Here is a 24,785-nt window from a genome sequence, read left to right as displayed (position 1 = left end):
GCTCACCTACCAACACGCCACCTGTCGCATGCCGTAAGCGCTACCTGTCAGGTGGCGTGTTGTGCCGCCGAAGACGACGCGGAGCGCAGAGACAGTTTCAGCCTCCGCACCTCTCCCGCGTGCGTCACACATTTTCCTGCCGGCTTTATTCTCGCGATTATGTGTGGAATCTGCTGCATCACGCTGTCAGCAGCCTAATGCTCTGCCCAACGGACCAGCCCCACCTGACGTGGGGCTGGTCCCACATCACCCCCAGCCCCAGCTGCACCGGTGACGTAAGTCGGAGATATTGCGGAGTTCACAAGGGTGGACGGTTGGGCGAGTTGGTTCCTAATAATGCCCTGCTCCGAGATCTGAACAAGGACAAAGAAAGAATGGGACAAATGTGGTGCTGGCCTGAACGCTTTTAATAGTGAGCCCGAAAGGTTGCTCGATAACATTCTGTTCCAGGCGACAAGAAATAAATCGCTCAGGGCAAGGGTTATCGACGAGCATATGCATACGCCTTGCCTACTGGAAGTACGCGTTTTTGCCCCAACTAGGAAATTTAAAACCTAAATAGACGCTTCAGTTTAAACGACACCATTAGGCCGCGCACTGTCACGCATGACGCGCTTTGAAAGAGGACGGCAGCAAACTCATCTCTGCACTGTTCCACGGTTGACAGAAGTCCTGTGTGTGAAATATAAATCTTTAATGCCTTAATAATATAAATCCTTAATGCCAACTGGTTTTGAGAGAGCTGCCTATCGTTAACTTGTTCCAAGGATGTGATGGCTGAGCCGGACCCTTGCTGAGGAGCGGGTCGTTGTTGTTGTTGTTGTTGTAGCCTTCGACAGAATGGCACATACCCACACTGGGGGTGGGCCAAGAATCGGGAGGTAAAGGTTGGTATTCACCTGTACATAGTAAAGGCAAAAGAAAAGCACACGGAAGAGGAACACCGGGGGAGTCTACCACAAGAAGGGCAGGGAGAGGATGAAAAAAAAAATAATAATCTTAAGATCAATCACTTCGTCTTTTGTTGAAGAAAGTACATGACCAACATTTCCCATGTGCCCTTTTACGAAACGATGGTAAGCAGGGGCCAACCGGCTACGGGTTTTTGCCGTGAAGAACGCCTGCAGGCTTGCTCTCTTACTTTCTTCAATTCTCTGCACCAATCGAGTCAAACTAAGGCGAAAGCAGAGTTTTTTCGGTTGAATCTTTTCTTTACGAAGTTACACACCATTACGACAAAAAAAGAGAGGCGTCTATAGCTTGACAACCCCCTTGGCATCAAACATTCGTCCATGCACCGCTACAAACCCTCGTTCTTTCCTTAAAATAGAACCGAGTGCGTTTTAGCGGAAAATCTCCGTAGGAAGTCTGCTCTACGATCACAAAACGTTCACACCCTCGGATATAGCGTTATTCAGTTCGTTTTAGATGCAACCAGTGCCTCTTGCTTCACGGGAGTGCTCGGGGCACTTCACGCTTTAACGAATAGCCAGCTTTGGGCCTAAACAAACAACGCGACGCTCATCTCCTATCTGGAAGCTTTCAGCCGTATGGAAGGTGTTCTCTCAGGAAAAAAGTCTTTTGGAGGCCATATTCGAGGATTATGGCCAGATAGACTCGACGGGGCTCTCCGCCGACATCGAGAATTGGCACCCCCGGTGTAAGTAAGGCTATGGCTGATCTATGCTGCTCTTCCGGGATTATTTACAGAGACCTCCCTTAGACACAGGTCTCTCGCTGCCTGTGGGCCCGTAGAATTTCGCAAACCTTGATGCCGTGGCTCACAGAAAAGGGGAGCCAATCTACTGAAGTTCAGCATAACGTCTGGCAGCAATACCTTATCACGGTTAGGGATGCAGAAGCCCAAAGTGCGTCTCCGGCACGAAGCACTAGTGCTCAGGGGAACACAGTAAGAAAGATTTTGAAGAGATCTAAAAGAGCCGATCAAGCAAGAAATGAAGTTCATGTAGGTAGACGCTTGGGCGCGTTGGTTGGTGTTGAGCGGCAGCTAGCTGATTTCGCTCAAAGGAGCAAAGATTTTAGTGAAGAAGCCACGCCATTCAGAGTATCTTGTCAGCAACTGGTTGTCACATATAAAACCGATTTATTGACGTGTTCCACAGTGTAGCATTCTGGCTCCGTTTTGTTTACATTAATGGCATAGTACTCACTAGCGATTGTCTCAGACTTGGAACTTATGCAGATGACGTGAGCCTATTTTAAAGATACAACTGGTCCAGAATTAACACTAAAGGCAAGCCGAGTACTTGACAGGATATTTCCTTGAAGTAAACTAATTCGATTCAGACCAAAAAAAAAAAGAAACTTGTGGGCGCAGAACCAAACCTTCTGCTTGGGCCTGCCCCTGTACAAACAGTTTCATCAATAAAGAACTCTCGAGTCATAATGCAAAAGAATATTCCTTCAGATATTCATGTCAATGATCTTTCTCGGGCGAATGGCATCCTGTCTAAAGTTCGTGATTCCTTGCCAGTCGTGGTTAAAATACTAATTTCTAACTCGCTAGTCTGTCTTTATTTCACAGACACCTGTTGATCGGGTACCATCAAGCTCAAAGTCCTCCCTGATTTAAAAAAAAACAGAAATAAAGCGTTTTGTATCATTACCCTCGTGGACTCCAAATTACGCTAGCAGTAAACTATACGTTGGTACTGACATGCCAGTAAATCGCTGCTACAGTTAGAGCAGAACAAGAAACGACTTTTCAATTATATTGCCGGTGTTGATACTAACCCCGAACACAGTTAGAACGGATAAATCCTGGTACATAATCCGTGCCAGTACTAATTAGAAAAACAGATGCTTCGCTTCGCTATTGAATTCCTCGCAAGGTGAACTGAAATATCACAAATTGATCAGACTGACCTCATACAATATGCAAATCATAAGGGAGAGTTATCTGATCTGAATTACGTTAGTATTTTGCTTCTTTATTCCCCGGAATTTAATAAAGGGCATAAAAAAGTTGGCTCGTTATTTTAAACTCAATTTACTGTTTCATTATTTCTTTTGTTACTTTTATGCTTTTCTAAGCGCTTGTAAACACTGTGTTGTGAACACAGAAGTATGCACTAGAGGGTGTCGCCCGACGTCACGTACAGAGGGAACTCCCTGTCGAGCAACTAATTGACTATATCGCTGTGTGTTCTAGCCTCTGTGGTGTTCAAATAAAGAAGATTGCTTTATTCTGCTTGTTCCGCTAGTCCCCGCATGCGAGAGGTGCGGGTTCGATCCCCAGTGTCGCCGGGTACCCACCGGTGGTAGAAAGGGTACAAGTTTTCCCCAGGCCTGGTGCTCGGCTTAATCAGGGTGGAATGCTTGGGAAATGGGTTTTCGACCCCATCTTGAGCAGCAGAAACAAACTTGTGCCATGGCACTTTTTGGCCGCAGATGCCCTTGCGCTATAAAAATTCACTGTCATCATCACTGTTCCTCTAGTCCTGCTGCATATTGTAGCATCCTACTTCATCCTCTCTTACAGGCAGAAGAGAATACGGTGTGCACATTTCTGCTCAACAAGAAGGAACACAGTAACCGCGGTTACTTACTTGCTCATTTAAATGTCTTCTGGAATCGCCCTCCCAAAATGGTAAGCCTGTAGAGCGGACATTGTGTATAGTGGCTAGCTTGCCAGGTCATTTCACTAATTACATGAGGTGGAGGAAAAAGTTGCTGTTGTGATACGGATGCAGCTAGCGGTCCAAATTTAATATAAAAGTCGAAATGAAGACAATTTGGATTGCCAGAAGACCTCCGCAAGTTATAAATACCCACTTCAACGAAATAAGAGCTCAATTTTTTAATTAATTTCTTTTTTGCATACTGCATCCTGGCAGGTGGCTACGGCAGGAGGACATGGAAATGGACAAACATATGATAGCAATCAGCAGCATGAGATACTATGAAACAACAGGAAAACGTTGAAAATTAAAAATTGAGGGGCGGTTATATGAGGTGATGCGACAGATCTGCGTGAGCAGTATTGATGTTTTCATTACCTTTTATGCGAAGCATACTACTTTAGCTACCACTTCAGCCCTTCACCGTGGTTATGCGCCTCCAAATCACGTGATACATGACATCACACCACGTGACACGATGACGTCACGACAGTAGAGAAACGGGGGCCCACCTCGCGCCGTCGCTGTGGTTGTGCGCCTCCAAATCACGTGATACATGACGTCACACCACGTGAAACGATGACGTCACGGCAGTGGAGAAACGGGGGCCCACCTCGCGCCGTCGCTGTGGTTGTGCGCCTTCAAATCACGTGATACGTGACGTCACACCATGTGACACGATGACGTCACGGCAGTGGAGAAACGGGGGCCCCCCTCGCGCCGTCGCTGTGGTTGTGCTCCTCCAAATCACGTGATACATGACGTCACACCACGTGACACGATGACGTCATGACAGTGGAGAAACGGGGGCCCACCTCGCGCCGTCGCTGTGGTTGTGCGCCTCCAAATTACGCGACACGATGATGCTTCGCATTCTCCAGGCTTAACCAAGTTAAGCCTCAGCCATTTTTTCATTCTCGCTTTTCAAATGAACCCCGCCCACTGCGCCTTTGAATTTGATTTCGCCGTCACTTTTTCGCTCCGCTGCTGCATAGACTTCTGATGTGTGGAGATCTGTGGAGAGAGCAGATGTGTGATTGGCCGGTGGATGTATTTTCTGGAGGCTAAAAGTTGGGTGTTGGGCGCAGGCTTGATATAGGAGTAGAGGCGGCTGGGCAGTGGGTAGTAGGCGGAGGCCTAATGCAAGGCAGGTAATGGGTTGGTGGTAGAACATGACCGCGATCGTCACTGTGTTGCCTTCGGCAGTTCGAATGCATTTGTAGTGCTATGTAGTGCTACAATTACCCCCAATTATCTCTTCAGCGGAATTTATCTACTTTATTTACCTACATGTCCTAATGACTTCAGAGTCATGTTGAAACCTTTTAATCACCAGTTTTTGAAGCGAAAGCTACACTACGGGACCTCGGGCTTCAGTCGCGGACCGTGCAGATTTGACTTTCAGATGAGTTAGAGGTCAAGCCATGAAAAAGAGAAAAATAAATTGAATCAATATTTATGACTGGGAGTCGAACCCGCGGTTGCGCGAACAGATCTCCTTTAAGGGCCGCCCAGCGAGACCACTAGGCTATCGCCGCAGCCAACACGCCTCGTGTTGAACTGCACCACACTGTACCACACTACATGTCGTTTGTGTTTCTTTGTTTTCGTCCCGTCTTTCGCGCAAGTACGTACTCCTTTCAAGCTATGAACCAACTCGCCCAGATTAGAGTTTTAACTCTTGCGTTGTGCGTTGAAGAGCGTCGTCTTCATCAACTTCCTTCTGCTCCATCCCGGGGCACTGCCTGCTCACCGCCGTCTTCTCGGAGCGAATCGGAGCGAAATCCGTGATTTCGCTCCGATTCGAATGCAGTAAACATTCTCTGTAGTTTTTTTATGTATCATCCACTGTTGAAATCCGGCACTCCACGTGTGGCGAAGCCACCTTTTCGACCAGTCCGGATTTTCCGGTCACAACTACAACGACGGTAACGCCGTCGCCGGCTTTTCTGCAGAACGAGACCAATACGTAAAAACGTCATTAAGATGCCAGTGCAGAGACAGATTTGCATATCTTCCAACTCCTCTTACCTTTCTTTTTTTTTTTCGCGACTAACCGTTCACAAAAACTGCATGTACGTATGTTTGCACCAGTATACTCCACGCACCGGAGCAGAGTTCTGAGTGGGTTATATGACAAAGGGGCAAACTTTTCAGTCGAGAAATGCACTATGACTTTTAGTACAAAAATCAGCCTCTATGTAATTGCGTACGTAGAGGTCCATAGCAGTGTATATTGAATTGCACCTTGGTCGCTTTTTTTTACCTTCAACAGCACAAGTCCAGCTACGGTGTTCCTTCAGCTGGGCGGCGTGCTGCTGGCGTGGAGCACAGTGTTGACCTTCGCCAGCTTGTCGGTGGCCCTTACTTCTCGAGAAAAAGGCGAGATCACCTGCGAAGCAGGATCCGGAGAACTTAACATTGCACCTTCGGAGTCCTTTCTCGGCAACTACAGCCACTGGGCAGTTTCCACTGACGCTGCGCCCTGCGCAAATGTGTCCAGGTAGTAACGAAATGTTTAAACGTTAACCTGTCTATTATAAATAAGTATTTTGTACTGTCGTGATAATTTGTAATCAGCTTTTAGAATGTAACAGTGTTTGTTTCTACGCATTTTTGGTTTCTTCTAGCTACTGTTGAACATATATATTGCTACCCCCTTACTCAATGCCTCCCTGGAGGCCTGTAAGGTACCTGTAAATAAATAAAAAATAAATAAATAACTCTATTATAAAGCCAATTTCACGACCTATATCGTGTCTCTGTCATGCGTCGACGGATTTGCTAAAAGCTGCAGTGCTCAAAATAATCATTTTTTTCTTAAAGTTTTTTATTGACATATCGATATGTCAACAGACAATGGTATGCAACTTCTAGCACACTGATATAAAGGTAAAAACAGGTTTCGTAAAAACCGCAGTCGTCGGCAAAGATCGAGCATGCTCTTTGGATGAATTTTATGCGAGCTCTACCATGAAATGTTTCTTCGCAGTTTTTAGTTGTGACCGTGGCTTTAAGTTTCGGTAAGGTCTACTGGCATTTTTCTCTCCTCGCACAGAATGACCTACTTCCCTATGACTCGGCGCTTGTGGCATGGTGAAACGAGCAAATACCAACCTGTGACTTTAATCGGTTTTTGCAAAGTCGTGAGCAAGGCAATATGCACATCAGTTTTAACAATATTTCCTTTAAGCTTTAGCAAGCCTTCCTGTATTCGGTTATCACAGCCCTGTCTGGAAAGGTAAAAAGCAAGAACTAGAAGAAAGGATGGAGCGGACGATGAGTCTTCAATAGCGTCGTACACACAAAAAGTCGCCCACTATATCAAGAAAGGGGGAAATAGACGCGGTATCCCCGTGGCCTTTTCGTAGTCACATAAGCCCTCCGAGTCATGACCACTGATCTCAGAGCGTGGGCCAAAAAGGCCTGGGTGCGGAAAGCAGCATGGCAAGACGTACCACGTGAGATGCACCGCCCGAGTCTTTCATGAAATTATGCTTACATGCGGATGTGTCTCCATTGGCCAGACAGGCCGCTGTGTTAATGACTGCGCAAAGGAGCATGAGCTGTCACTATACAATAAACCAGGCATGCACTTGACACGTCATTGTAGAGCACGCGCACATGTGAACAGCAAAACGTTTCCTCCGTTTAGCTCGGAGGCTAGATTCGTTTAGAGATTCATCTTGGATGCGCACATGCTTGACTTTTATTACCTACTTGTTTGGGGCGCGTACTTCGCATGCTTTACCTTTGCGCATATTTACGATATCATATAGCATCAGCTGAAAGTTTGAACCCTGTATTTCTCGTCTTTAGTGTTCTTTCATGCTTGCGCAATACGCCTTCAGAAAGAAGCTGCACATACATGGCCCAGCCTTTCTTTGCCTTACTTTTTACATTCAGAAGCAGCGCGTAGACATTTCATAGCGGTACATTCGTCAAGAACACGAGAAGACCACGTTCCAGTTTTTTTTTTTTTTTTTGCAATCCGGCCTGCATTCGTGCTTTTAGCTGGCACTTTTGGAGCTGGTCTCGTTTGGAGCACCATGCATAAACTCCGGCAGCAGCTAGACCTCTAAAAGAATGAGCATTCTCGCTTAGGAACAAAGCTTCATCCATTCGGCAACTGCGCACCACCGATAACTCAGCCTAGCTCCTTATTGACGGTAGGAAAATGAAGGTTACAGCGTAACCCGCTATAGGTTTAAGTTGGTTTTGATTTTATGGGGTTTAACGTCCCACAGCGACTAAGGCTATGAGAGACGCCGTAGTGGAGGGCTCCGGAAATTTCGGCCACCTGGGGTTCTTTAACGTGCACTGACATCGCACAGTACACGGACCTCTAGAATTTCTCCGCCAAAGAAATTCTAGCCGCCGCGGCCGGGATCGAACCTGCGTCTTTCGGGTCAGCTATAGGTTTAAGGTTCATTGCACCTTTCAACAAAAGCGTTGCCCGAAATTTTGAAAACTTGAAAGTGCTTTGTTTCTGAACTCACCAGCAGAGAGAGATGACGTGTGCACCGATGAGTAATGGCAGGCGTACAAAATATTTGTTGTTTTTTTTTTCAATACTAAAAGGTCCTGATACGCACTGACAAAGGAACTGTAGAGTCGCGTGAACTAGAGATAGGACTGGTCTTTGCGGTTTATAAGTCATCAGGAAAAGACTGTGCACTGTTCCTTAAAAACAATTTTCGACCATTTGATCAACACTGCTTTTCATCCAGACGCATCTTCGCAAAGAATGGCACTACAGTGGATGCCGCCATCGCCACCCTTCTGTGCATGGGAGTGGTCCTCCCTCACTCTATGGGCATAGGCGGAGGTTTCATAGCCACCATCTATTCCAGGTACGTATTTTGCCTTCGAAATCTTACCATTTTAGTTCCGTTTAGGAACTGTCCGCTCACAGTAACCCACAAGTGCGAGTACTCAATTTGCTTCTTAATGAGGATGATTTCTTGCCCTCCACGTAGCATTTTCCTATATTGTCTTCAGATTTTTAGTTCGCTGATTGGTTCATTTAAGTTAGGTGGTTTCTATGCAAGTGCGCCCCGCGCCAGCTATAGAGCGATGGCAATTAAGCTATTCTGCTTCCTAGACGCAGTTTCACCGCTCTTCAATACTGCTGCACGTGGCAGAAATTTTGTGTATGAGTGCTAAGACGCCGTACCTTACTGCTGCCAAGGGTGTAAGTGCTATATTTCATGCCATAAGTTCTTTGCGATGGAGTAAAAGCTACGAACGCGAGACAGCAGCTCCCACAAGTGCGTGGTTCTCACGTTCCAACGCGACAAATCTGGAGTCTGTGGCCAAGCGCACTTGTCTTCCTCTCCGCTGCGAACGACTAGTGAGATAGAGTGTAGTTACGATTTAAAATTAAGAACTTTGCGTACGCCCTGGAGGTCTGTGTAGTATATGGCTCCAGTTGGTCATGCATAGATATTTCCCGCGATCAGGTAACCACCCGCACGCAGTGCAATACCGCGCGCCTCATGCAATCTTCTTTGTCATCGGGCGGTAAGTTAAACACTTCGAACTGATTTTGAAGAAGGAGAGGTGCAGTAAATGTCACTGCTCAGGCGGATACCTTAACCACGCCATGAGGGAAGTGAAAGAATGAAAAGAGAAAGAGTTGTCGTGTTGGAGAGCTCCGGAATAATTTTTACCAGCTGGGGTTCTGTAACCTGACACTCGCTCCATGTGTCGCAGGTAAGAACCCGAGCTGGTAAAAATTATTCCGGAACTCTCCAATACGGCACCTCGATAGACAGCAAACATAACTGGTGTGGGTTCCTGTTCCTTAAATTTTAGTTTGCCCATTAATGGATCCGCAATGTTTCTGATAACTCTGCCTGGAAGCGAAAACAAATTCAAAGAGTTAACAGGTTAAAATTCTTCATAATTTAACAATCATTTTTTAATGAAAACTAATGATATAATCGTGGGTTAGCAAGCCAGGAAGAAACGTATGGGCATTTATGTACCGAAAATTTCTAGCAATCTTGTAATCACAAGCACGATGTTAGCAGCTACAAAATTAGTTCTAGAAGAAAGCGTTGATTTCACCCTAGTATTTACGCAGGAAGAAAAACAAATAGCAACCTGCAACATGGGAAAGCACAAGTGCGCGCACCGTATTGGAAGCATGAGCGTTCGGGACAGGAAGGAAGTTAGCTAGAGTCATTTCACGAAAGTAGAGGTAAAGTAACATGCTCAAGGAAAGCGATTCCTACTGAGATTAATTCTGGTCATAAACTTAGGGCACGGTTTACTGGTGAGCAGCATGAAAGGAAAACGTGTTCAGATTTTTATTTACAGAGGCTCTTTTCACCTTTTGGTAACTGATCCATGCGACCTCTAACTGCAGCAACTCCTCTGCGCAAGATAATACTGGCAGTTTCTTACCAGCTTATACGCGTACCTCGAGCACGCTGCTGTCCGTTTTTCTTACCAACTATTGTACAGTGCTTTTCATGTCAAGCAGACTGCAGTTCTTTTTTTAAGATCGTTAGTGCCCAGCTCTTTCACTTTTTACATTAGCGGCGTCGTATTAAGCTCGGATATTTTGGAATAAGCAACTTCAAAGGCACACTTTTCAGTTTGTAGGCAAGATGCACTAAAAGACTGACCTCTCTTGCTTCCTTCAGGAAAACTAAGCAAGCGAAAGTATTGATCGCCCGCGAAAAGGCTCCAATCTGTTCAACTCAAGACATGTTTGTCAACAAGACGTGGCAGAGTAAATTTGGTAAGGGTTGACATATTTTTGGTTCTAAATCGCACACCGACGAAAAGAAGTGGGGGTACATTTAGTTGAATCGTTTGAGTTTCAATTACATAATTTGAGAAACCGCAAATGCGCCCCTTCACAATGGGAGATTGAAAGTTCTCCATTTAAAACATCATGCTATCGCAAGTTCTGTTTTTGCTATACTTTCCTTTAAATTAACCTTAACTGGCTGAATCAAATCAAACCCACCAAAGTGTCCTTGCCTTGAAAACATCAGCAGTTCGTTCCTGTGTATGCAGCTTCAAACTATATACGGCGGCTACCAGTTTTTGTGCTCACTTCTTTATTTGTTTTGTCGTCGTAATAGTACTCGAGAGCGCCTGCAAGATGAAAAACAATTAGGCGCCAAGAATCACCTCAGGAATGTCTAATTTCAAACGAATGAATGCAGCACTCTATGATTAAGGCCCCTAACTTCCAGCGATAGAAAATTCTATATTCCGTGGATGCACAATAAAAAGTTCGCGGAATTCAGCAGGAAGCGTAAGACGCAGGAAAGAAATATTCAAGTTTATTTTGAGCCCATGGCTTGCATGCTGCAGAGGTTCCTCATCTAAAATTGAATGCGGTTGTTGTGTTGTAACTCAGCATCAATAATGTTTTCCTGTTAGCTTCACTCCAAGAGTTATCCTTATTTGATACTAGATCTCTATTACAGATGAATAAACAGAGTTGATTGTGACAAACAATGTTTGAGATCAGTGGAAGAGAGTATTGAGGTCACTTCCAATCCAGCCAAAAATGGCAGCACGCCGAAGTTTCCATCTTGTTCGTCTTGCTTAGGAAGAAATTGTCCGTGGTCTTTCTGAGTAGATTGCAGTTTTCGAGCAGTTGTTAGTACATCTTCACTCAGCAGCTACGACTGGAGAATCTCGACTAATCCCAGGCAAGCTTGCACACTCCAACTTTTTTTCTGGTAGAAACCTGACCTGCAGTCGATCCTCCTTTGGCTAGGGTTGGCTTGAACAGTTTGAGATTTCGTTATAATGGTATTAATATTTTTTTAAACTTTTTCTGAGGTCTGGAACTCCCCCTTGTGTAATATTTGTGCAAATAAAGTAAAATAGATTACTCGATCTCATATGGTTCTGGCTTTCCATTGGTGACTGTAAAAACTGTAGCAAAAATGAGAATTTGGGTGCCAGCAAAAAATTTCGCGAAGCATGCTTAAATCCGCGAGTTGTAGCAGAATCGCTATAAACTAGGATACTAGATAACAACAATAACACAAGTTGAGCCACCTGGTTGATCTTGCTAAAATAGAAGTGAAGAAGCTCTGTTTGCAGTCGTCCAGCGTAAGTAAGATAACTGTTCTTTTTTATGAACTCACTACTTGGTGCGGACTAGTTCTTCACATACGCTTGACAAAAATGGATGGAAACTGTCAGTCAGCTAGCGTTCGGTTGACAAGCAAAACACTATAAAGGAAATTTCTGAAAGGAAGCATATTGTGCCGCTCCTTCGCTTTTAGTTTCCCCGCCGTGAGTGGAGAAAACCTAAACGGCGCTTTATAAGGTGCGAAACATTGAGGCCACTAAAATCATACATGATAATTCACTTTAGAACTGGTGCGGACTTATGGGAGGCCGAATTATGAAGTTATCCCATAAGAGAACAGCTCAAAATTGGGCGGCGCGCATCCTGGATGCTGCATCGTCGGCTATCATCTGATCACCCACGGGAGCCGGCTCGTAACAGCATACGCAAAAAAAACTACAGATAATTTTTACTACATTCGAATAGGAGCGAAAGCACGGATGTGTGCTACGTAGAAGATGATGGTGAGCAGGCAGTGCCGCGGGACGGAGCAGGGGGAAGTTTATGGAGACGAGGCTCTTCAATGCACAGCGGGAGAGTGCAGTTTAACACGAGGCGTGTTGGCTGCGGCGATAAAAAAAAATAACCTAGTAGTCTCGCTGAGCGGCCCTTAAAGGAGATCTGTTCGCGCAACCGCGGGTTCGACTCCCAGTCATGGATATTGATTCAATTTCTTTTTTCTCTTTTTCATGGTTTGACCTCTAACCCAGCTGAAGGTCAAATTTACACGGTCCTCTATTGATGATGATGATGTACTCTAGATTAATGGCACATACCCACGGCGGGGGATTGGCCAGGGTGCATAGCGGATACAAACGCATTCATGTGCGAGGAGCGCAGTATTTGGATAATTTTTGGACTTAAATCTAGAATTTGTAGAAATTTAAGACTGAGGTCCCATAGCGACGCTTTCGCTTCAAAAAGGTTTGAAAAAGCGTGACAGGTGCGCTGCTGGGTGACGTGCGCTCGTAGGCGTGGCTAGGTGCGCCGCTCGACCGCGCGGTTGCGGTTTCGCCCTTGTGAGGGCCTGATATTCCTTGCGCTGTAGAAGCGACAAGAATCGCATTTTTGAAAATACGAAAATTGATATGAATATTGGTTAAGTTGAGCTAAAAATCTCTAAATAATTGAGGATTCTAACTGTTAAAGAGATAAAAAGTTAAACATCAGATATTAGTTAACCAGCGTGCTAGTTAGCACGCCTTAGCTGCATTCTGATGCACAACATCGCTTACAGTGCCATACTTAATAATAGCTCTTTTAACACAAAAACATATTTTATAAAAACTGCAAACAGTTTTATGTTAAACACCCTTCATGTTAAGCCAGTCCTAGCCTAAGGCTACCCACTTGGATACTCCCTCCCCCACTAGAAGAAAAAATACCTCGGTGAGGTGACACAAAAACGGGCCAGTGTAAAAAGTAAGTGCTCAAGAATAATGTAATTGACAATTAATGATGTGGCACATCTTGGAGATGCGTCGCATGGCAAAGTTGAAAGACATGTTGAAACAACGCAGGTGGCTTGGCGGTGGCTGTGCCGGGAGAACTGCGCGGTTATGAGGAGCTGCACCGTAGCCTGAATGGCTCACTGAACTGGACGGACCTTTTCGAGGACGCCATACGCGTCGCCAGGGAAGGCTTCCCCATGGGAAAACATCTCGCAAATGCATTAAAAGCAGGAGCGAGTTACACAAACGCCCTAGCGAATAAAACTAGGTAAGGAACGTTTTGTCGGCGCCAAATCAAGTACTTATGCTCAGCTTATGGCTGAGTACAGCTCTTGGTGTTTGTGCCCCCTCAGATGTACCGAGTCGAGAAAGTGTCACTGCAGGTTCGGAGTTTATTTGGGGATATAGGTAAACACATTACTCGTGATCTGGTGTAACAGGTTGACCAAAGCTCTCCTTCTTAACAGGGCCGGGCCTGCGTGCTGCAGTCCTCAGCCGCCCCAAAAAATTATTGAAGGTGCCCATGCACTCACTGCAACCGTGTCTACAAGTGGCAGCGCCAACTGTATGGAAACTGTTGAGTCTCTACCACACAGCGGTTGGATGAGGGTTTTCACAGCGCCTGCTCACTAGGAGGGATTCGTACTTTCCACCAGCAGCACTTCGCCCTCCGCACCGGAAAGCACTTGACCACAAAAAGCCACTGCCGTTCTGTGAACTTTTGCTGCCCCTCTGTGAACTGTAGCGCCATCTAAATGATGCCTTGGCATTCCTCACAAACTCGCTAAGTTTTACTGCCTTCCTTTGGGGCTGGCAGCTGGCATAAACTTATCTTCAGCCGCGGCAAACTGTCCTTCACATCCCGCTCTACTCGACGTTTATCTCTATTTTCCTTTTATATTTTTGCATCACGCAACCTGTCCTTTTCTTTTTATTATTATCCCTTTCTCTTTAATCCAACTCAAACGCATCCGCTAATGTAAGTGAGTTTGAAAGAATTCGCACCACCTTCCCAGGTCTGGCACCTCAAAACAGTCGCATTTTCTTTATTTGAGAACATAAAGTGTGGAATGGGCTAATTTTTTACGACTGGTAATTTTTTTTTTCGTTTTCGTGGTAACTTTTTCATTCTCCAGGTATTTTTTTTTCTTTCGCGAAGTTTAACAAGGCAATTTTTGGCATTTATGAAATAAACCAATAGCTGTACTGCTATATCCTGCAGTTTGTCACACAAAAATATTGTAGTAGTAGTACTAGAACTTTATTCAGCCATAATTTACACACCGAGAAAAAATATGTGATCAATATTATTCATTCCTGTTGCTGGATGTGCAGGCGAGCGTTTATGAACATTACGACGGGCAAAGTGCTGGGCGAAGGAGAACTGCTGGTTCAAGAGGACCTGGCAGACACGCTTCAGGCAGTGGCCACTAATGGAAGCGACTACTTCTACACGGGGGAATTCGCCAGACAGCTTGTTGAAGAAATTAGGAAGACAGGTAAGGGAGCATTCACCATTTTATCTCTAAATTAGTCTGATTCAGGCCTAACGACATTGACAACAGGGCAAGGGGCATTGACGACAGACCTCATACTGGCTGCCTAGTAAGAGGCTTTGCATCACATTTGGAACATGTGTTTGTCTTAACTTATTTCTAAGGTTCAATGTCGGCTTCATAAAAAAAAAACAAATAGTTTATTTTAGCAGGAGATGCGCTTGTGCCGTGCTACATAAACCTGATTAGTGCTGGATGGAATGTCAACGGGACCCGAAAGTTCTTGTTGTTGTTGTTAACCTTAGAAAAGAAAGTTCACGTCACGTGGCCTTTATCGTCTTCATCGTCGAAGAGCGTGGGTTAATCGCGATGAAGAACACTCGCATCTACATATACTTCGCTTTTCAGCAAAGGAGGCAAGAGAGCACTCCTGAAATATTTTGGGGGCACGACAAACGTGTGTTTCCTGGTGTGAACGTAACACAGATCACCGCAGCCAGTGCCCTGCGGAAAAGTGCATTTCACAGGTTGTTGTTTGTTCAGCGGCCGAGATATGTTGAAGCCACTTAGTCCGGCTGAACCTGCAGTGGCGGCCGCCAGCGGGACTAGTTGCGTCCTGTTGCGTCGGATCGAGGATCACCTTTTTCCACCATGTAGGGTCTCTGTTCTCCCGCCCGTCGCTGAACGACACCAGGCATCGCTAGGTGGAAAATCCGGACATCCATATTGTCTTCTAAGTCCGGAGACACCCGACCTGCGTGACGTGCATCATAGTTTTGCTTTTGCCTCCGTCGATAACTTTCTTGGAAGGCTCATAGCCTCTGGTTGTCAGGGTGCAATGGGAGAAGTGTTTCAGTTGTCAAACTGGCGGCGTGTCGTTTTCACCGTGTCGAAGAGGACGTTTTTCCGCAGGATGAAACAGTTCGTGAAGCTCTGTAACGTGGGATCGAACTTTCTCTTGTCGCCAGAGGGCAGCTTGAGGGCGTAGATGATTTCCTCTGCTTGCGGGCCTATCGGATACTACAGCATGTCGACCTGCTGTACTTCTGGCCGATCGTACAATCCTGAAATTGCGCTGCAGCGAAGGAAGCGCTTCATGCACTGAGTCCAATTCTCAGAAGTGGCGAAAGTAAAGACCTCTGGAGGAGTTTCTGAATGCAGTCCGGAGGTTTGTAGCTCGCCGGCGAATCTCTTGGCGGCCCCAAGAACCGTGGCAGAGAGACAGCGCACGTTACGTAGCGTCATTCAACGACCCCGAACACAGAGCAGGCTGACTTGACTTCAAAAAGGAAGTCACCAAGACACACTGTCGCGTGTTTCCGGAGACAGCCACGAGCACATCAACTCACTTCTGACGCCAGGTTCGATGTATTGATGATGATGATTATACTAAATACAAATTGCGCATACCCATACTGCATCCAAGAATCAGGAGGTACAGAGGCGCTAATCAGCCAGAAAGCTTCGGAAGGAAAAAAATTGAAAGTAAGAAAGGGGCAGAAACAAAAACGCAGCGATAACGCAAGCAGCAAAGCGTGACCAGGAGGGTCTATTAACGATAGCGTCTGGTCTTAATTCGAAAGAGACAGAAATAGAAATATTTTAAGGATTAGCATGGCAGCCAGTATGATTGGAATAAGAATTTTTGAACTGCAGGGAGTGTGTGATGTTTAGTGTCTCATGACGTGGCATAGTCATCGACCTACGATGCGTATAGTTACGATGGGGAAGACGCGTGGCTACATAACTAGAGGGGAAGAAGTATATTACATTATTTTAACTTCCTTATTGCAATGTGCTCAACTTATAAATCAGATATGCGTCGCTCTACATTTCCTCTGTACAGGGTAAAGAACAGCTAGCAAAATAAGATCATCATCGCAGGAGTCAAACTGATCACTGTGTTTGCCTACTGATTTTGAAACTTGCCTGGAAATATGAAAACGCAATAAAAAGGTCTAAGTTTTTCTTTTTTCCTTGAGTTATCTCGTATACCTATAACATTGATGTATGTAGCTCCGACTACCTGTCTAAGCTTATATCACCTCCATTTTCGTAGTGTACGTGCTCTCTGAGACAGAAGTTATCCAGGACATGTTAAAACGAATACAGGGATATATAAGTGCAACATATGCCAATGAACACCTATTTTCAGCATCAGAGAGTAGAGTTCGTGCGTCTGACTTTCCCCTTCACAAGTGTGATTACTAGTCCTCTGGTAATAACAGAGCTGTCGGTGTCGTTTGTCACTCAGGCGTCCTGGAGAGTTTAGTCCCATACAGTACTTATATGTTTGCCTTATTTTCAGAATTTGATAACCGATATAGTCATCGGCCTTACAACGCGATCCGTTCAGTGGAAATACGTTCATGTAGAATTACAGGGAATACGAACTGAACCCGAAGGCTTGGAAAAGCGTGTATTTTTTTTTTTTTTTCGTGCTGCTAGCTACGACCAGCGCAATCACTTCTCCGCACTTTGCCCTATTATCATCCAGGTGGAATAATAACGATGGAAGACCTGCAAAACTACACGGTCAAGTGGGTGGACGCGGTCAGTGCGACCTTTAAAGACGGCCTCACGATGTTCTCGGTGCCACCGCCAGGGAGCGGACCGGTGCTCGCCTACATCCTCGAAATAATGGACCAGTTCCGGGCAAACGAGAGCGCTCGATTAGATGACGACGTGCTCACGCTGCAGAGGTGATGTCGGCTTTTGTGTTTACTTAACTTGCAGCGTTGAAACGATCTTACAGAAACCATGAAGTTGCGGCCCCCTGAGGTCGCGTTCTTTCAGAACTGACGGCCCCTGCCACAATGCCCCTCGAGTTTAGGGACAACTAAGCTTCAAGATTACCGTATTACATCTTAAGTAGCTGCGCCTTAAGGATTACGTCTTAAGGAAAAGCGAGCTTCTTCTATGTACTGCCACTGCTATTCATCTTGTCCTCAGTAGGGTTCAAGCACAGTCTTTCAATGTTTTGAAGGACTATGGCTCAAGCTACAAGCGCTCTTTGCTTCCCGCTCTGCTGAGAACAAGTTGTTTGACAGAGTATGCAAGCGATCTGCCTCTTCGGCGGCTGAGCTGGCTATAGACGTATTCGACTAGGCTCGAAAAGGCGCCTGGCTGCACGGATCAACCACGAGTGCGGTGTACTGGCCTGACATTCTTCATTAAGTTTAGAACACCAGGCTTGCCAGTCTATAGTTATAAGTCTGCAATCCGAGGTTGGTGCGAATTTGGTTGGAGAATAATAAATCTGTATATAACTCTTCTCATTTTAATCGTGAATTTACAGTTGTTCGTTCAAGAACTCAATGTATGTCGCACTGGTGACGCTAATTTTTAGTCGTTACGGGAGAAATAAACGTCGAAAAATTATTTCATTTTAGAAACTATAAAATAATAGTTGATTATGCTTGCTTGATAGCCTAGGCGTATATTTACTTCTTGCCCAAATGCAGCAAAGTGTCAACTTCAGCTCGCATTTGTAAGCTTATAGGAAAGTCAACTCTCCCACCTCTATGCTCGTCACCCCTTGAACAGGTTCGCTGAAGCCTGCAAGTTTGCTTACGCCAGAAGAAGTTCCCTTGGAGATGCCGACTTTGTGAACTGCAGCGAGGTACGTATTCCTTGCTGCCGCGCACTTCTTTCGACATACATGTGAAGGCACGATGATCGAGGCATTCATAGTTCATTTTTGGTGCACAGCAAAGTCTCCGAAATGAACTGTTGGAGACACTGTCAGCAAATCTGCATATTATCGTCAACGCAGTTCGACGGGAGAGGATAAGCAAATAAATCTCCCAGATTCTTTTTTGCCCTACCTCCGGGCGAAGAACTGAACCCTCTTTCATCTCCCCTTCCCCCTCTCCGTCTTAGAGCAGGGGGGCAGAAAATGGTCCCTCCGGCCGACCTCTCTACCATCCTCTCTCAACAGACCTCTTTCTCATAGCGATAGCTATATGCGGAACTTTTTCAGGGCAAACAGCGCCAATGTCACCATCAGCGCCGGCGTCGTAGCACATAATAGCCAGTGTTCACTTGCTTGCCAGAGAGCAAATTTTCCTCGCGAGCTTCGGCAGTAGCGATCATACCCAGCCGGGTTGTCAGTGCTCTCGAAAACTAACATTCGTTAAGGCAGAAAGACGGAGTTGTTGGATATTTTTCATTAGTTTTTCTATATGTCTTTAGTGCATAATTTCAGCGCATAGACGCAGGATGAAGAAAGAACACATGCGTGCCGGGAAAACACCGGTCAGCGTTTTTGTCCGGCGTCTATGGGTTCCTTGTTTGCTCTGCGTCTAAATTTTGATGCGCTGAAACCATGTACTAAAAAAGTGCCTCAGTGCTTTTATGATTCGGGTGGGTTAATTCGTATGCGTACTGCTGGCTGTGCGGTAGGCCCTGTAGTGATTGTGCCATAAGGAGTCGTGTAACACAAAGGTGCTTAGAAGGAAGCAATTTCGCCAGGGTTAAAGTACAGCTTTCGCGGTCGCTTCTGATTTTTTTATCACGCGTTGTCGTCTGTTATTTTTTTTAGTTAAGGCTGTTTGCTCATTATTTTCCGGCGATTAGGGCTTGAGCTGACATGACCTGCTGAAGAACCCGCACAGCAAAAAAAACTTTAGCAAAACGTTCAGTTGGGCGAGTTGGTAGATATTCATGATGTGAACAGCGCGAACTACAAGGGACAAGAAAAGAAGGGACACAGGACGAGCGCTCGTCCTGTGTCCCTTCTTTTCTTGTCCCCTGTAGTTCGCGCTGTTCACATCATAAAAAAAACTTGTTCTCTTAAAATACGACTTGCTTCACACACAGGCGACGATGAACAGCGCGCAAAACAAAACATTGAGGAAAGAAAGCAAAACTTTTTGTAGAAGCAGTCCAAGAAAATATCGACGCCTATACTCATTCTCAGACATGGTGTCCTGTCACTGATGTGAGCGTTTTCATGCTCCACTGTGGCGCCTTGTTTCGCATTCCAATACCTGCCACCAAAGACCTCATGCAAATTATCATTTTTGTATCATTTTTTTCCTCATTACCCATGAGAAGACCAATGTAGTACATTTATTAGCTATGCGCATGTAGCGGTTTCCTGCCTCATGTATAGGGGTGGAAATCACTGTTGATATAAGCGCCATTTATGCCAACAAAAAAAGTATACCACGGTGGCCAGCGCTTGCCGGTGTGATAAATTCCCTGCGGCCTTTCTCCATTATCCTGTGTACGAAAAAAAGCGAGCTACATGAGTGGAGCGCAAAATGTTTCCTATCTGGAATTCGTACATGTTTTTTTTTTGTTTCGCCCCAACCATACTAGAGACTACCATACTAGGCAGCCGAAGTATGCAGTGCAGATAGCGGACAAAACTCACGGACTTAACACACAGATTCTTGACACACTGAGAACTAATTCCCACCGTAGCATCCCAGTACAGTGTGGGACCGGAAGTAACTTAGTCTTTCAACTTGTGGATCGATCTTAATTTCTGGCGTTGGCAAAAAAAAAAAAAACGAAATTTTAAGTAATGATTCAAAGCGAGCATGAATGTTAAATCGTGTAAGCATGATAACCGAGTACAAAGCCAGGGGGAAAAAGTTATTCAGGGAACTCTTGTCATATCTTTCCAAGTTTCACTGGAGGCTTTCTCTGAGTACCACGTTTCCAGTTCCAGACCACGCAGAACGTATGGACAAATGTTTTTGCTGTCTTTCTCGACATCTTCGGAAGTAGCTTAAGCATGCACCCCGCTATATGAACAGACGTAATTGTTGAGTCGCGGTTGCGCGTAAAGAATAATTGCAGTATTTTCACAATATTGCATTACATTTTTAGAGATTTGGCTACCTCCTGGATACCACCCGATGTGCAACCATTACAATGAATGAGAAGTGCAAAATGGGATAATTTTGCTTACTGTAGAAAGCTCATGAGAGCGGCAAAATGAATTCAAAATCGGCTGTAATGTACATGCCGATTTGATCTCAGACACTGAACATCCCTTGATAACCGTCAGAAACAGGCAGGTCTCAACAAAACCTTCATGCTTTGTTGATTTTCGTCGCTGACAAAATTGTTCTTCTTTTGCTTCAACATTTTTTCTTCAATGCAGTTGGTTGGCAACATGACTTCCGCCGAATTCGCTAAAGGCTCCAAAGGAAAGATATATGACAGTCACACGTTCTCGGATCCTGGGCATTATGGCTTCGTGAACGAGTCCTCGCCGCCGGACCACGGCACGGCACACGCTACCTTTTGGGGCCCAGACGGTGTCGTCATCGCAGTCTCCAGCAGCATCAACACATAGTACGTAATAATTTCTTCCTCCACATTAGTTACAAATAGGAAATGCATGGTTTAGGAACACAATCACCGCGCATGGCGACCTTGATTAACTAAGTCAACAGTGAAAGGACGGCACGATTAAGTTCAGACAGCCCTGAGGATCATAAAACACTGAGGTACCGGTGTGTTCGAGACAAGCCATATTTAATGTTGGTCAAATAAAAAGAACTGCTGAAATGCGGAGCGCGCGGAATTGAATCAGGTCACGTTCAATGTTCTGTACCACTGTACTTCGTATCGAAAGTCTATACTGCTGCCCGATGTCACAGTTAGCTGTCGCGTTAGTGCTCATTGAAACTGAAACCAACCGAAGCAGCCTTGGGCAGTGGTCGAATTTTTGTTTCTGTATTCGTCTGCAAAATCGGTTTAACAAATATGTTTTGCTTCGTATTCTTTAAAGCAGTAAAAGCGCGACATTTCGAATAGCTGCTTTTGTTCGACAGGAAGCTTGATAGCACGGTACAATTCACGACATTTTCAGCAAGTAGGTTCCACCTACCGTAATAAGAGTTTCGAGAATCCTTCTAGCCGAAAGAGAGCCATTAAAACAAGAGGAAAAAATAGACATGTCACCAGTTAATGTGCTGATGCAGCTTTTTGGCACCATTGTAACCATAGTCACCTGATATGCGATTGCACAAGCTCTTTGTCATCACGTCAGCCAGTACAACTTCCTTTTATCTCTCCTCTCTGCTGCGAAACAAAATCATGAAAACGAAATTTAAAATATGTTCCTGCTTCCAAGAGCGAGGCTTCACAAATTGCCGCGGAGGCATAAGCTTCCTTCCTTTTGGGCCTGATTATTTACACATGAAAACAGTGGCTTTGATTTCTCATTCCCGGTAGTGAACCTAAAGACACGTTATTCCTCCTTGCAGCTTTGGCAGTTTGGTGCGCACCAGTTCGGGGGTGCTACTCAACAACCAGATGGACGACTTCTCGACGCCCGGAAAGAGCAACTTCTACAACGTGGCGCCTTCGGCAGCGAACTTCATCGAACCAGGAAAGCGGCCCATGTCGTCCATGGCACCCGCAATTTTCGTTAAGAACGGGGATGTGAAACTTGCGTTAGGTGGCACAGGAGGATCGAAAATCACCACCGGCGTCGCACAGGTTTGCTACTGCATGTTTTCATGCTCCGGAGTATTTTTGTACGAGCATCCTAAGCGCAGTCCTTACCGCTGCCTTTTAAATATCTTTCGGACATGAAGCTAACTCGTCCGAGCGCAATAGCGTTTGGTTTTAGATTTTCGGATACATTCATCTAGTAAAGCGAACACGTTCTCATGTCCGAGAAATCTAGCCTTCTTAACACTGCACGACTTATTCTAGTCATATGTACCATTAGGCATATTGAAGCTTTTAAAGAAACGCCGTTATGGTTCCAAGATCAGTATTTAAACGTAGTTCTACAAATTGGGAAAAGAGAAAACTGGTCTACGTGATGAACCATCGGTTCCAATAATACTTTTGAGATTGGCAGAAGCCACAAACAAACATTATCAAAGAGGAGAAAAGTACCGCAGGCCTCATTTTTTTATACTCATCTCAATTACGGCCTTGTTGGAGCGCTCAGCCAGTTAACCTAAAACGCCAGCTACCATTTCTTTACCCACGAATTGTACAGAGAAACACCTTTTTTTTTTTTTCGCACAACTATCAAGATTGCGCAAAAGCTTGGCGATGCAAACAACCGAGTACACTCCTCTTGATTAGTTCAATCCACAGCCGTCTTAGCAAAAATTGGTTTGTGGGGTCCCGAAGCTGCACGTGGGCTATGGGGAACGATGTTGAAAAGGGTTCTCCATTAAGTGTGGTTTTTGCTTATTTTGTTGAACCTGCAGGTGTCAATGCGGACATTGTGGCAAGGGAACGATATCAAGCAGGCTATCGACTACCCCAGGCTCCACCATCAGCTCTTCCCCGATGTGCTCGATGTGGAAAAATGCTTCCCCAAGGTGAGGACATTACCAGAAAGTAACGTTTTCTTGTGAACATTTCCCTAGCCATGACTAGAAAATTGTTTTCCCTTATATAGCCTTTATTTTATTTTACTTCAAGTTCGCTTAATTTCACAGCGTGCATACCTGTCTTTTTAAAAGTGGAAAGCCAGTTTCTTAAGCCTGATAAGAAGGAAGAGAAAGGCGTGCCTTGTCGAATTATTAAGAACTTGAAAATATGTTTCGAATTATTTTTGACGGATGAAGACATGCCGAATGCCTGTAGTAAGTATCTTTAGGAAAATAATAAAGAAATCGTTAAAAATGGTCTGAATTTAAACATGTGCTGAAGTTAAACTCATGGGATTTCATCGTCATTTGCACGTACTGCACACCCAAAGACGTAAATTTCTGCGTGCTGTTGTAACTGGCACTTGTACTCTAAACGTGTGAAGAAGAATTTTTCTTAATGAGACGTTGAGGTCAAAAAGAAATTGATCTGTATTAATAGCGTACCGCGTTGTAATCGCTTAGATGCCATTCACGAAAAAGTGCTTTTATAAACAAAGATAAAAATGAACGAATTGTCGCTACCACCGTCCGATTTCTGAAGTAAAATGCATATGCGTGCATCGACACCGTTTCTGGGAGCCGATCCCAGAGGGAACGCTACAAAGCCATTCACTTCAAAACTGCGGCAACTACTCCTTCTCGGTGCAGACGTCCCGAGTTTGAGTCGAGTGGCAGGAAGATTTTTCAGTCCTACGTTCTCGCCGATAAATGCGCATTTCGCCGCCGAACAAACGCGAACATTGCCAGAAAAAGCACGAGATTCAGTTTTTATTGAGAACAATACATGTGCGGAGTTGTACTCATTGCCCAAAGCGAGTATGTCCCTCGAACGGAGCCACCTGTTCGTGCGCGCTGCTTACATTATTAACAGCTTGAACAAAAATGAAGGCGCTTAACTTTGCCACCTTGCCAGTGGAGCACGAGGTAACCATGTGTATGCGTGGACTTACAGAAGTACGTGGAGGAACTTACAAGGCGGGGACACAATGTCACCTTCCCGACGGGCAGGTTCTCCGTCGTCATGGGCGTACATGAACACGACGGACGCATTTACGCCAATTCGGATTTCAGAAAAGGAGGCTCCGTCGACGGCGAATGACACGCAAAGACGTCTATGCATCCTCAAACACCGCCAATAAACTGCAACGGTCACCACGCTGTACTGAGAGTTTTATATCTTTTTTTTCTCGCATCCTATATGCATGCACAAAATAATCTGAAGCCTCGCAAAATATTCAAGTTGTGCTCGGTATTATTTTCCCAAATTGTGCAGTTCTGACCAATTTTTGTTTTTTGTTCGCGTGTTCGCTTGTTCGCGTGCTGCCCTGGTTGTCGATTTGCTTGTTCATTTTTCAAAACATTTATTTTTGCACCGGGACGCGTATAACAAGAGAAAACCAGAGTTTCGCTTTCGCATGAGAAAATTCTAAAGTGTGATGTGAAGCGTGACATTACAGTATATGCCAGATGTTTTAAGTTTCACCACGCTCAAGAGTAGAGAATTTATGTAGAGCCCTACACGATAAGGAGGGCTCAAAAGTGGATGCTGAGCTACATATGTCCGTCAATAAAAAGGTTATCCTTAATTACGAACTGAAATAAAAATGTTATATCAAAATACTTTATTTTTTAATTTTCTGAACTTCAAGCTAATATGGGTTAATGCTGATGACCAACCGGAAGAAATCCAAGCTAGTGCAGAACTGCCTACCAAAATTTAGGCA

General features: G+C 45.0%; 1 protein-coding gene across 1 annotated transcript; it reads left to right on the top strand.

Annotated features, from left to right (window-relative positions):
- The first annotated feature begins 1,853 nt into the window (after positions 1 to 1,853).
- Positions 1,854 to 24,160, top strand: LOC149364902 (scoloptoxin SSD14-like). Its single transcript, XM_089568771.1, has 12 exons — positions 1,854 to 1,909; positions 5,917 to 6,144; positions 8,372 to 8,494; positions 10,295 to 10,392; positions 13,272 to 13,470; positions 14,538 to 14,701; positions 17,196 to 17,400; positions 18,245 to 18,320; positions 20,817 to 21,010; positions 21,928 to 22,162; positions 22,894 to 23,007; positions 24,014 to 24,160. Exons 1-12 carry the CDS (start codon positions 1,854 to 1,856, stop codon positions 24,158 to 24,160), a joined length of 1,839 nt encoding a protein of 612 aa, XP_089424897.1.
- The last annotated feature ends 625 nt before the right edge of the window (positions 24,161 to 24,785 follow it).

This window comes from Amblyomma mixtum, chromosome 2 (genome assembly GCF_055824585.1).
Source record: "Amblyomma mixtum isolate Tamu chromosome 2, ASM5582458v1, whole genome shotgun sequence".
Taxonomy (NCBI): Eukaryota; Metazoa; Arthropoda; class Arachnida; order Ixodida; family Ixodidae; genus Amblyomma; species Amblyomma mixtum.
This window is presented reverse-complemented; position numbering and strand designations above follow the sequence as displayed.

Bases quoted from the DNA above. Each gene is read 5' to 3' on its own strand.
- LOC149364902 (XM_089568771.1), top strand. From the start codon at position 1,854: ATGCAGAAGCCCAAAGTGCGTCTCCGGCACGAAGCACTAGTGCTCAGG. The intron at 1,910-5,916 runs GTAAGAAAGATT...TACCTTCAACAG, and splicing joins CTAGTGCTCAGGGGAACACA to CACAAGTCCAGCTACGGTGT. The intron at 10,393-13,271 runs GTAAGGGTTGAC...GAAACAACGCAG, and splicing joins GACGTGGCAGAGTAAATTTG to GTGGCTTGGCGGTGGCTGTG.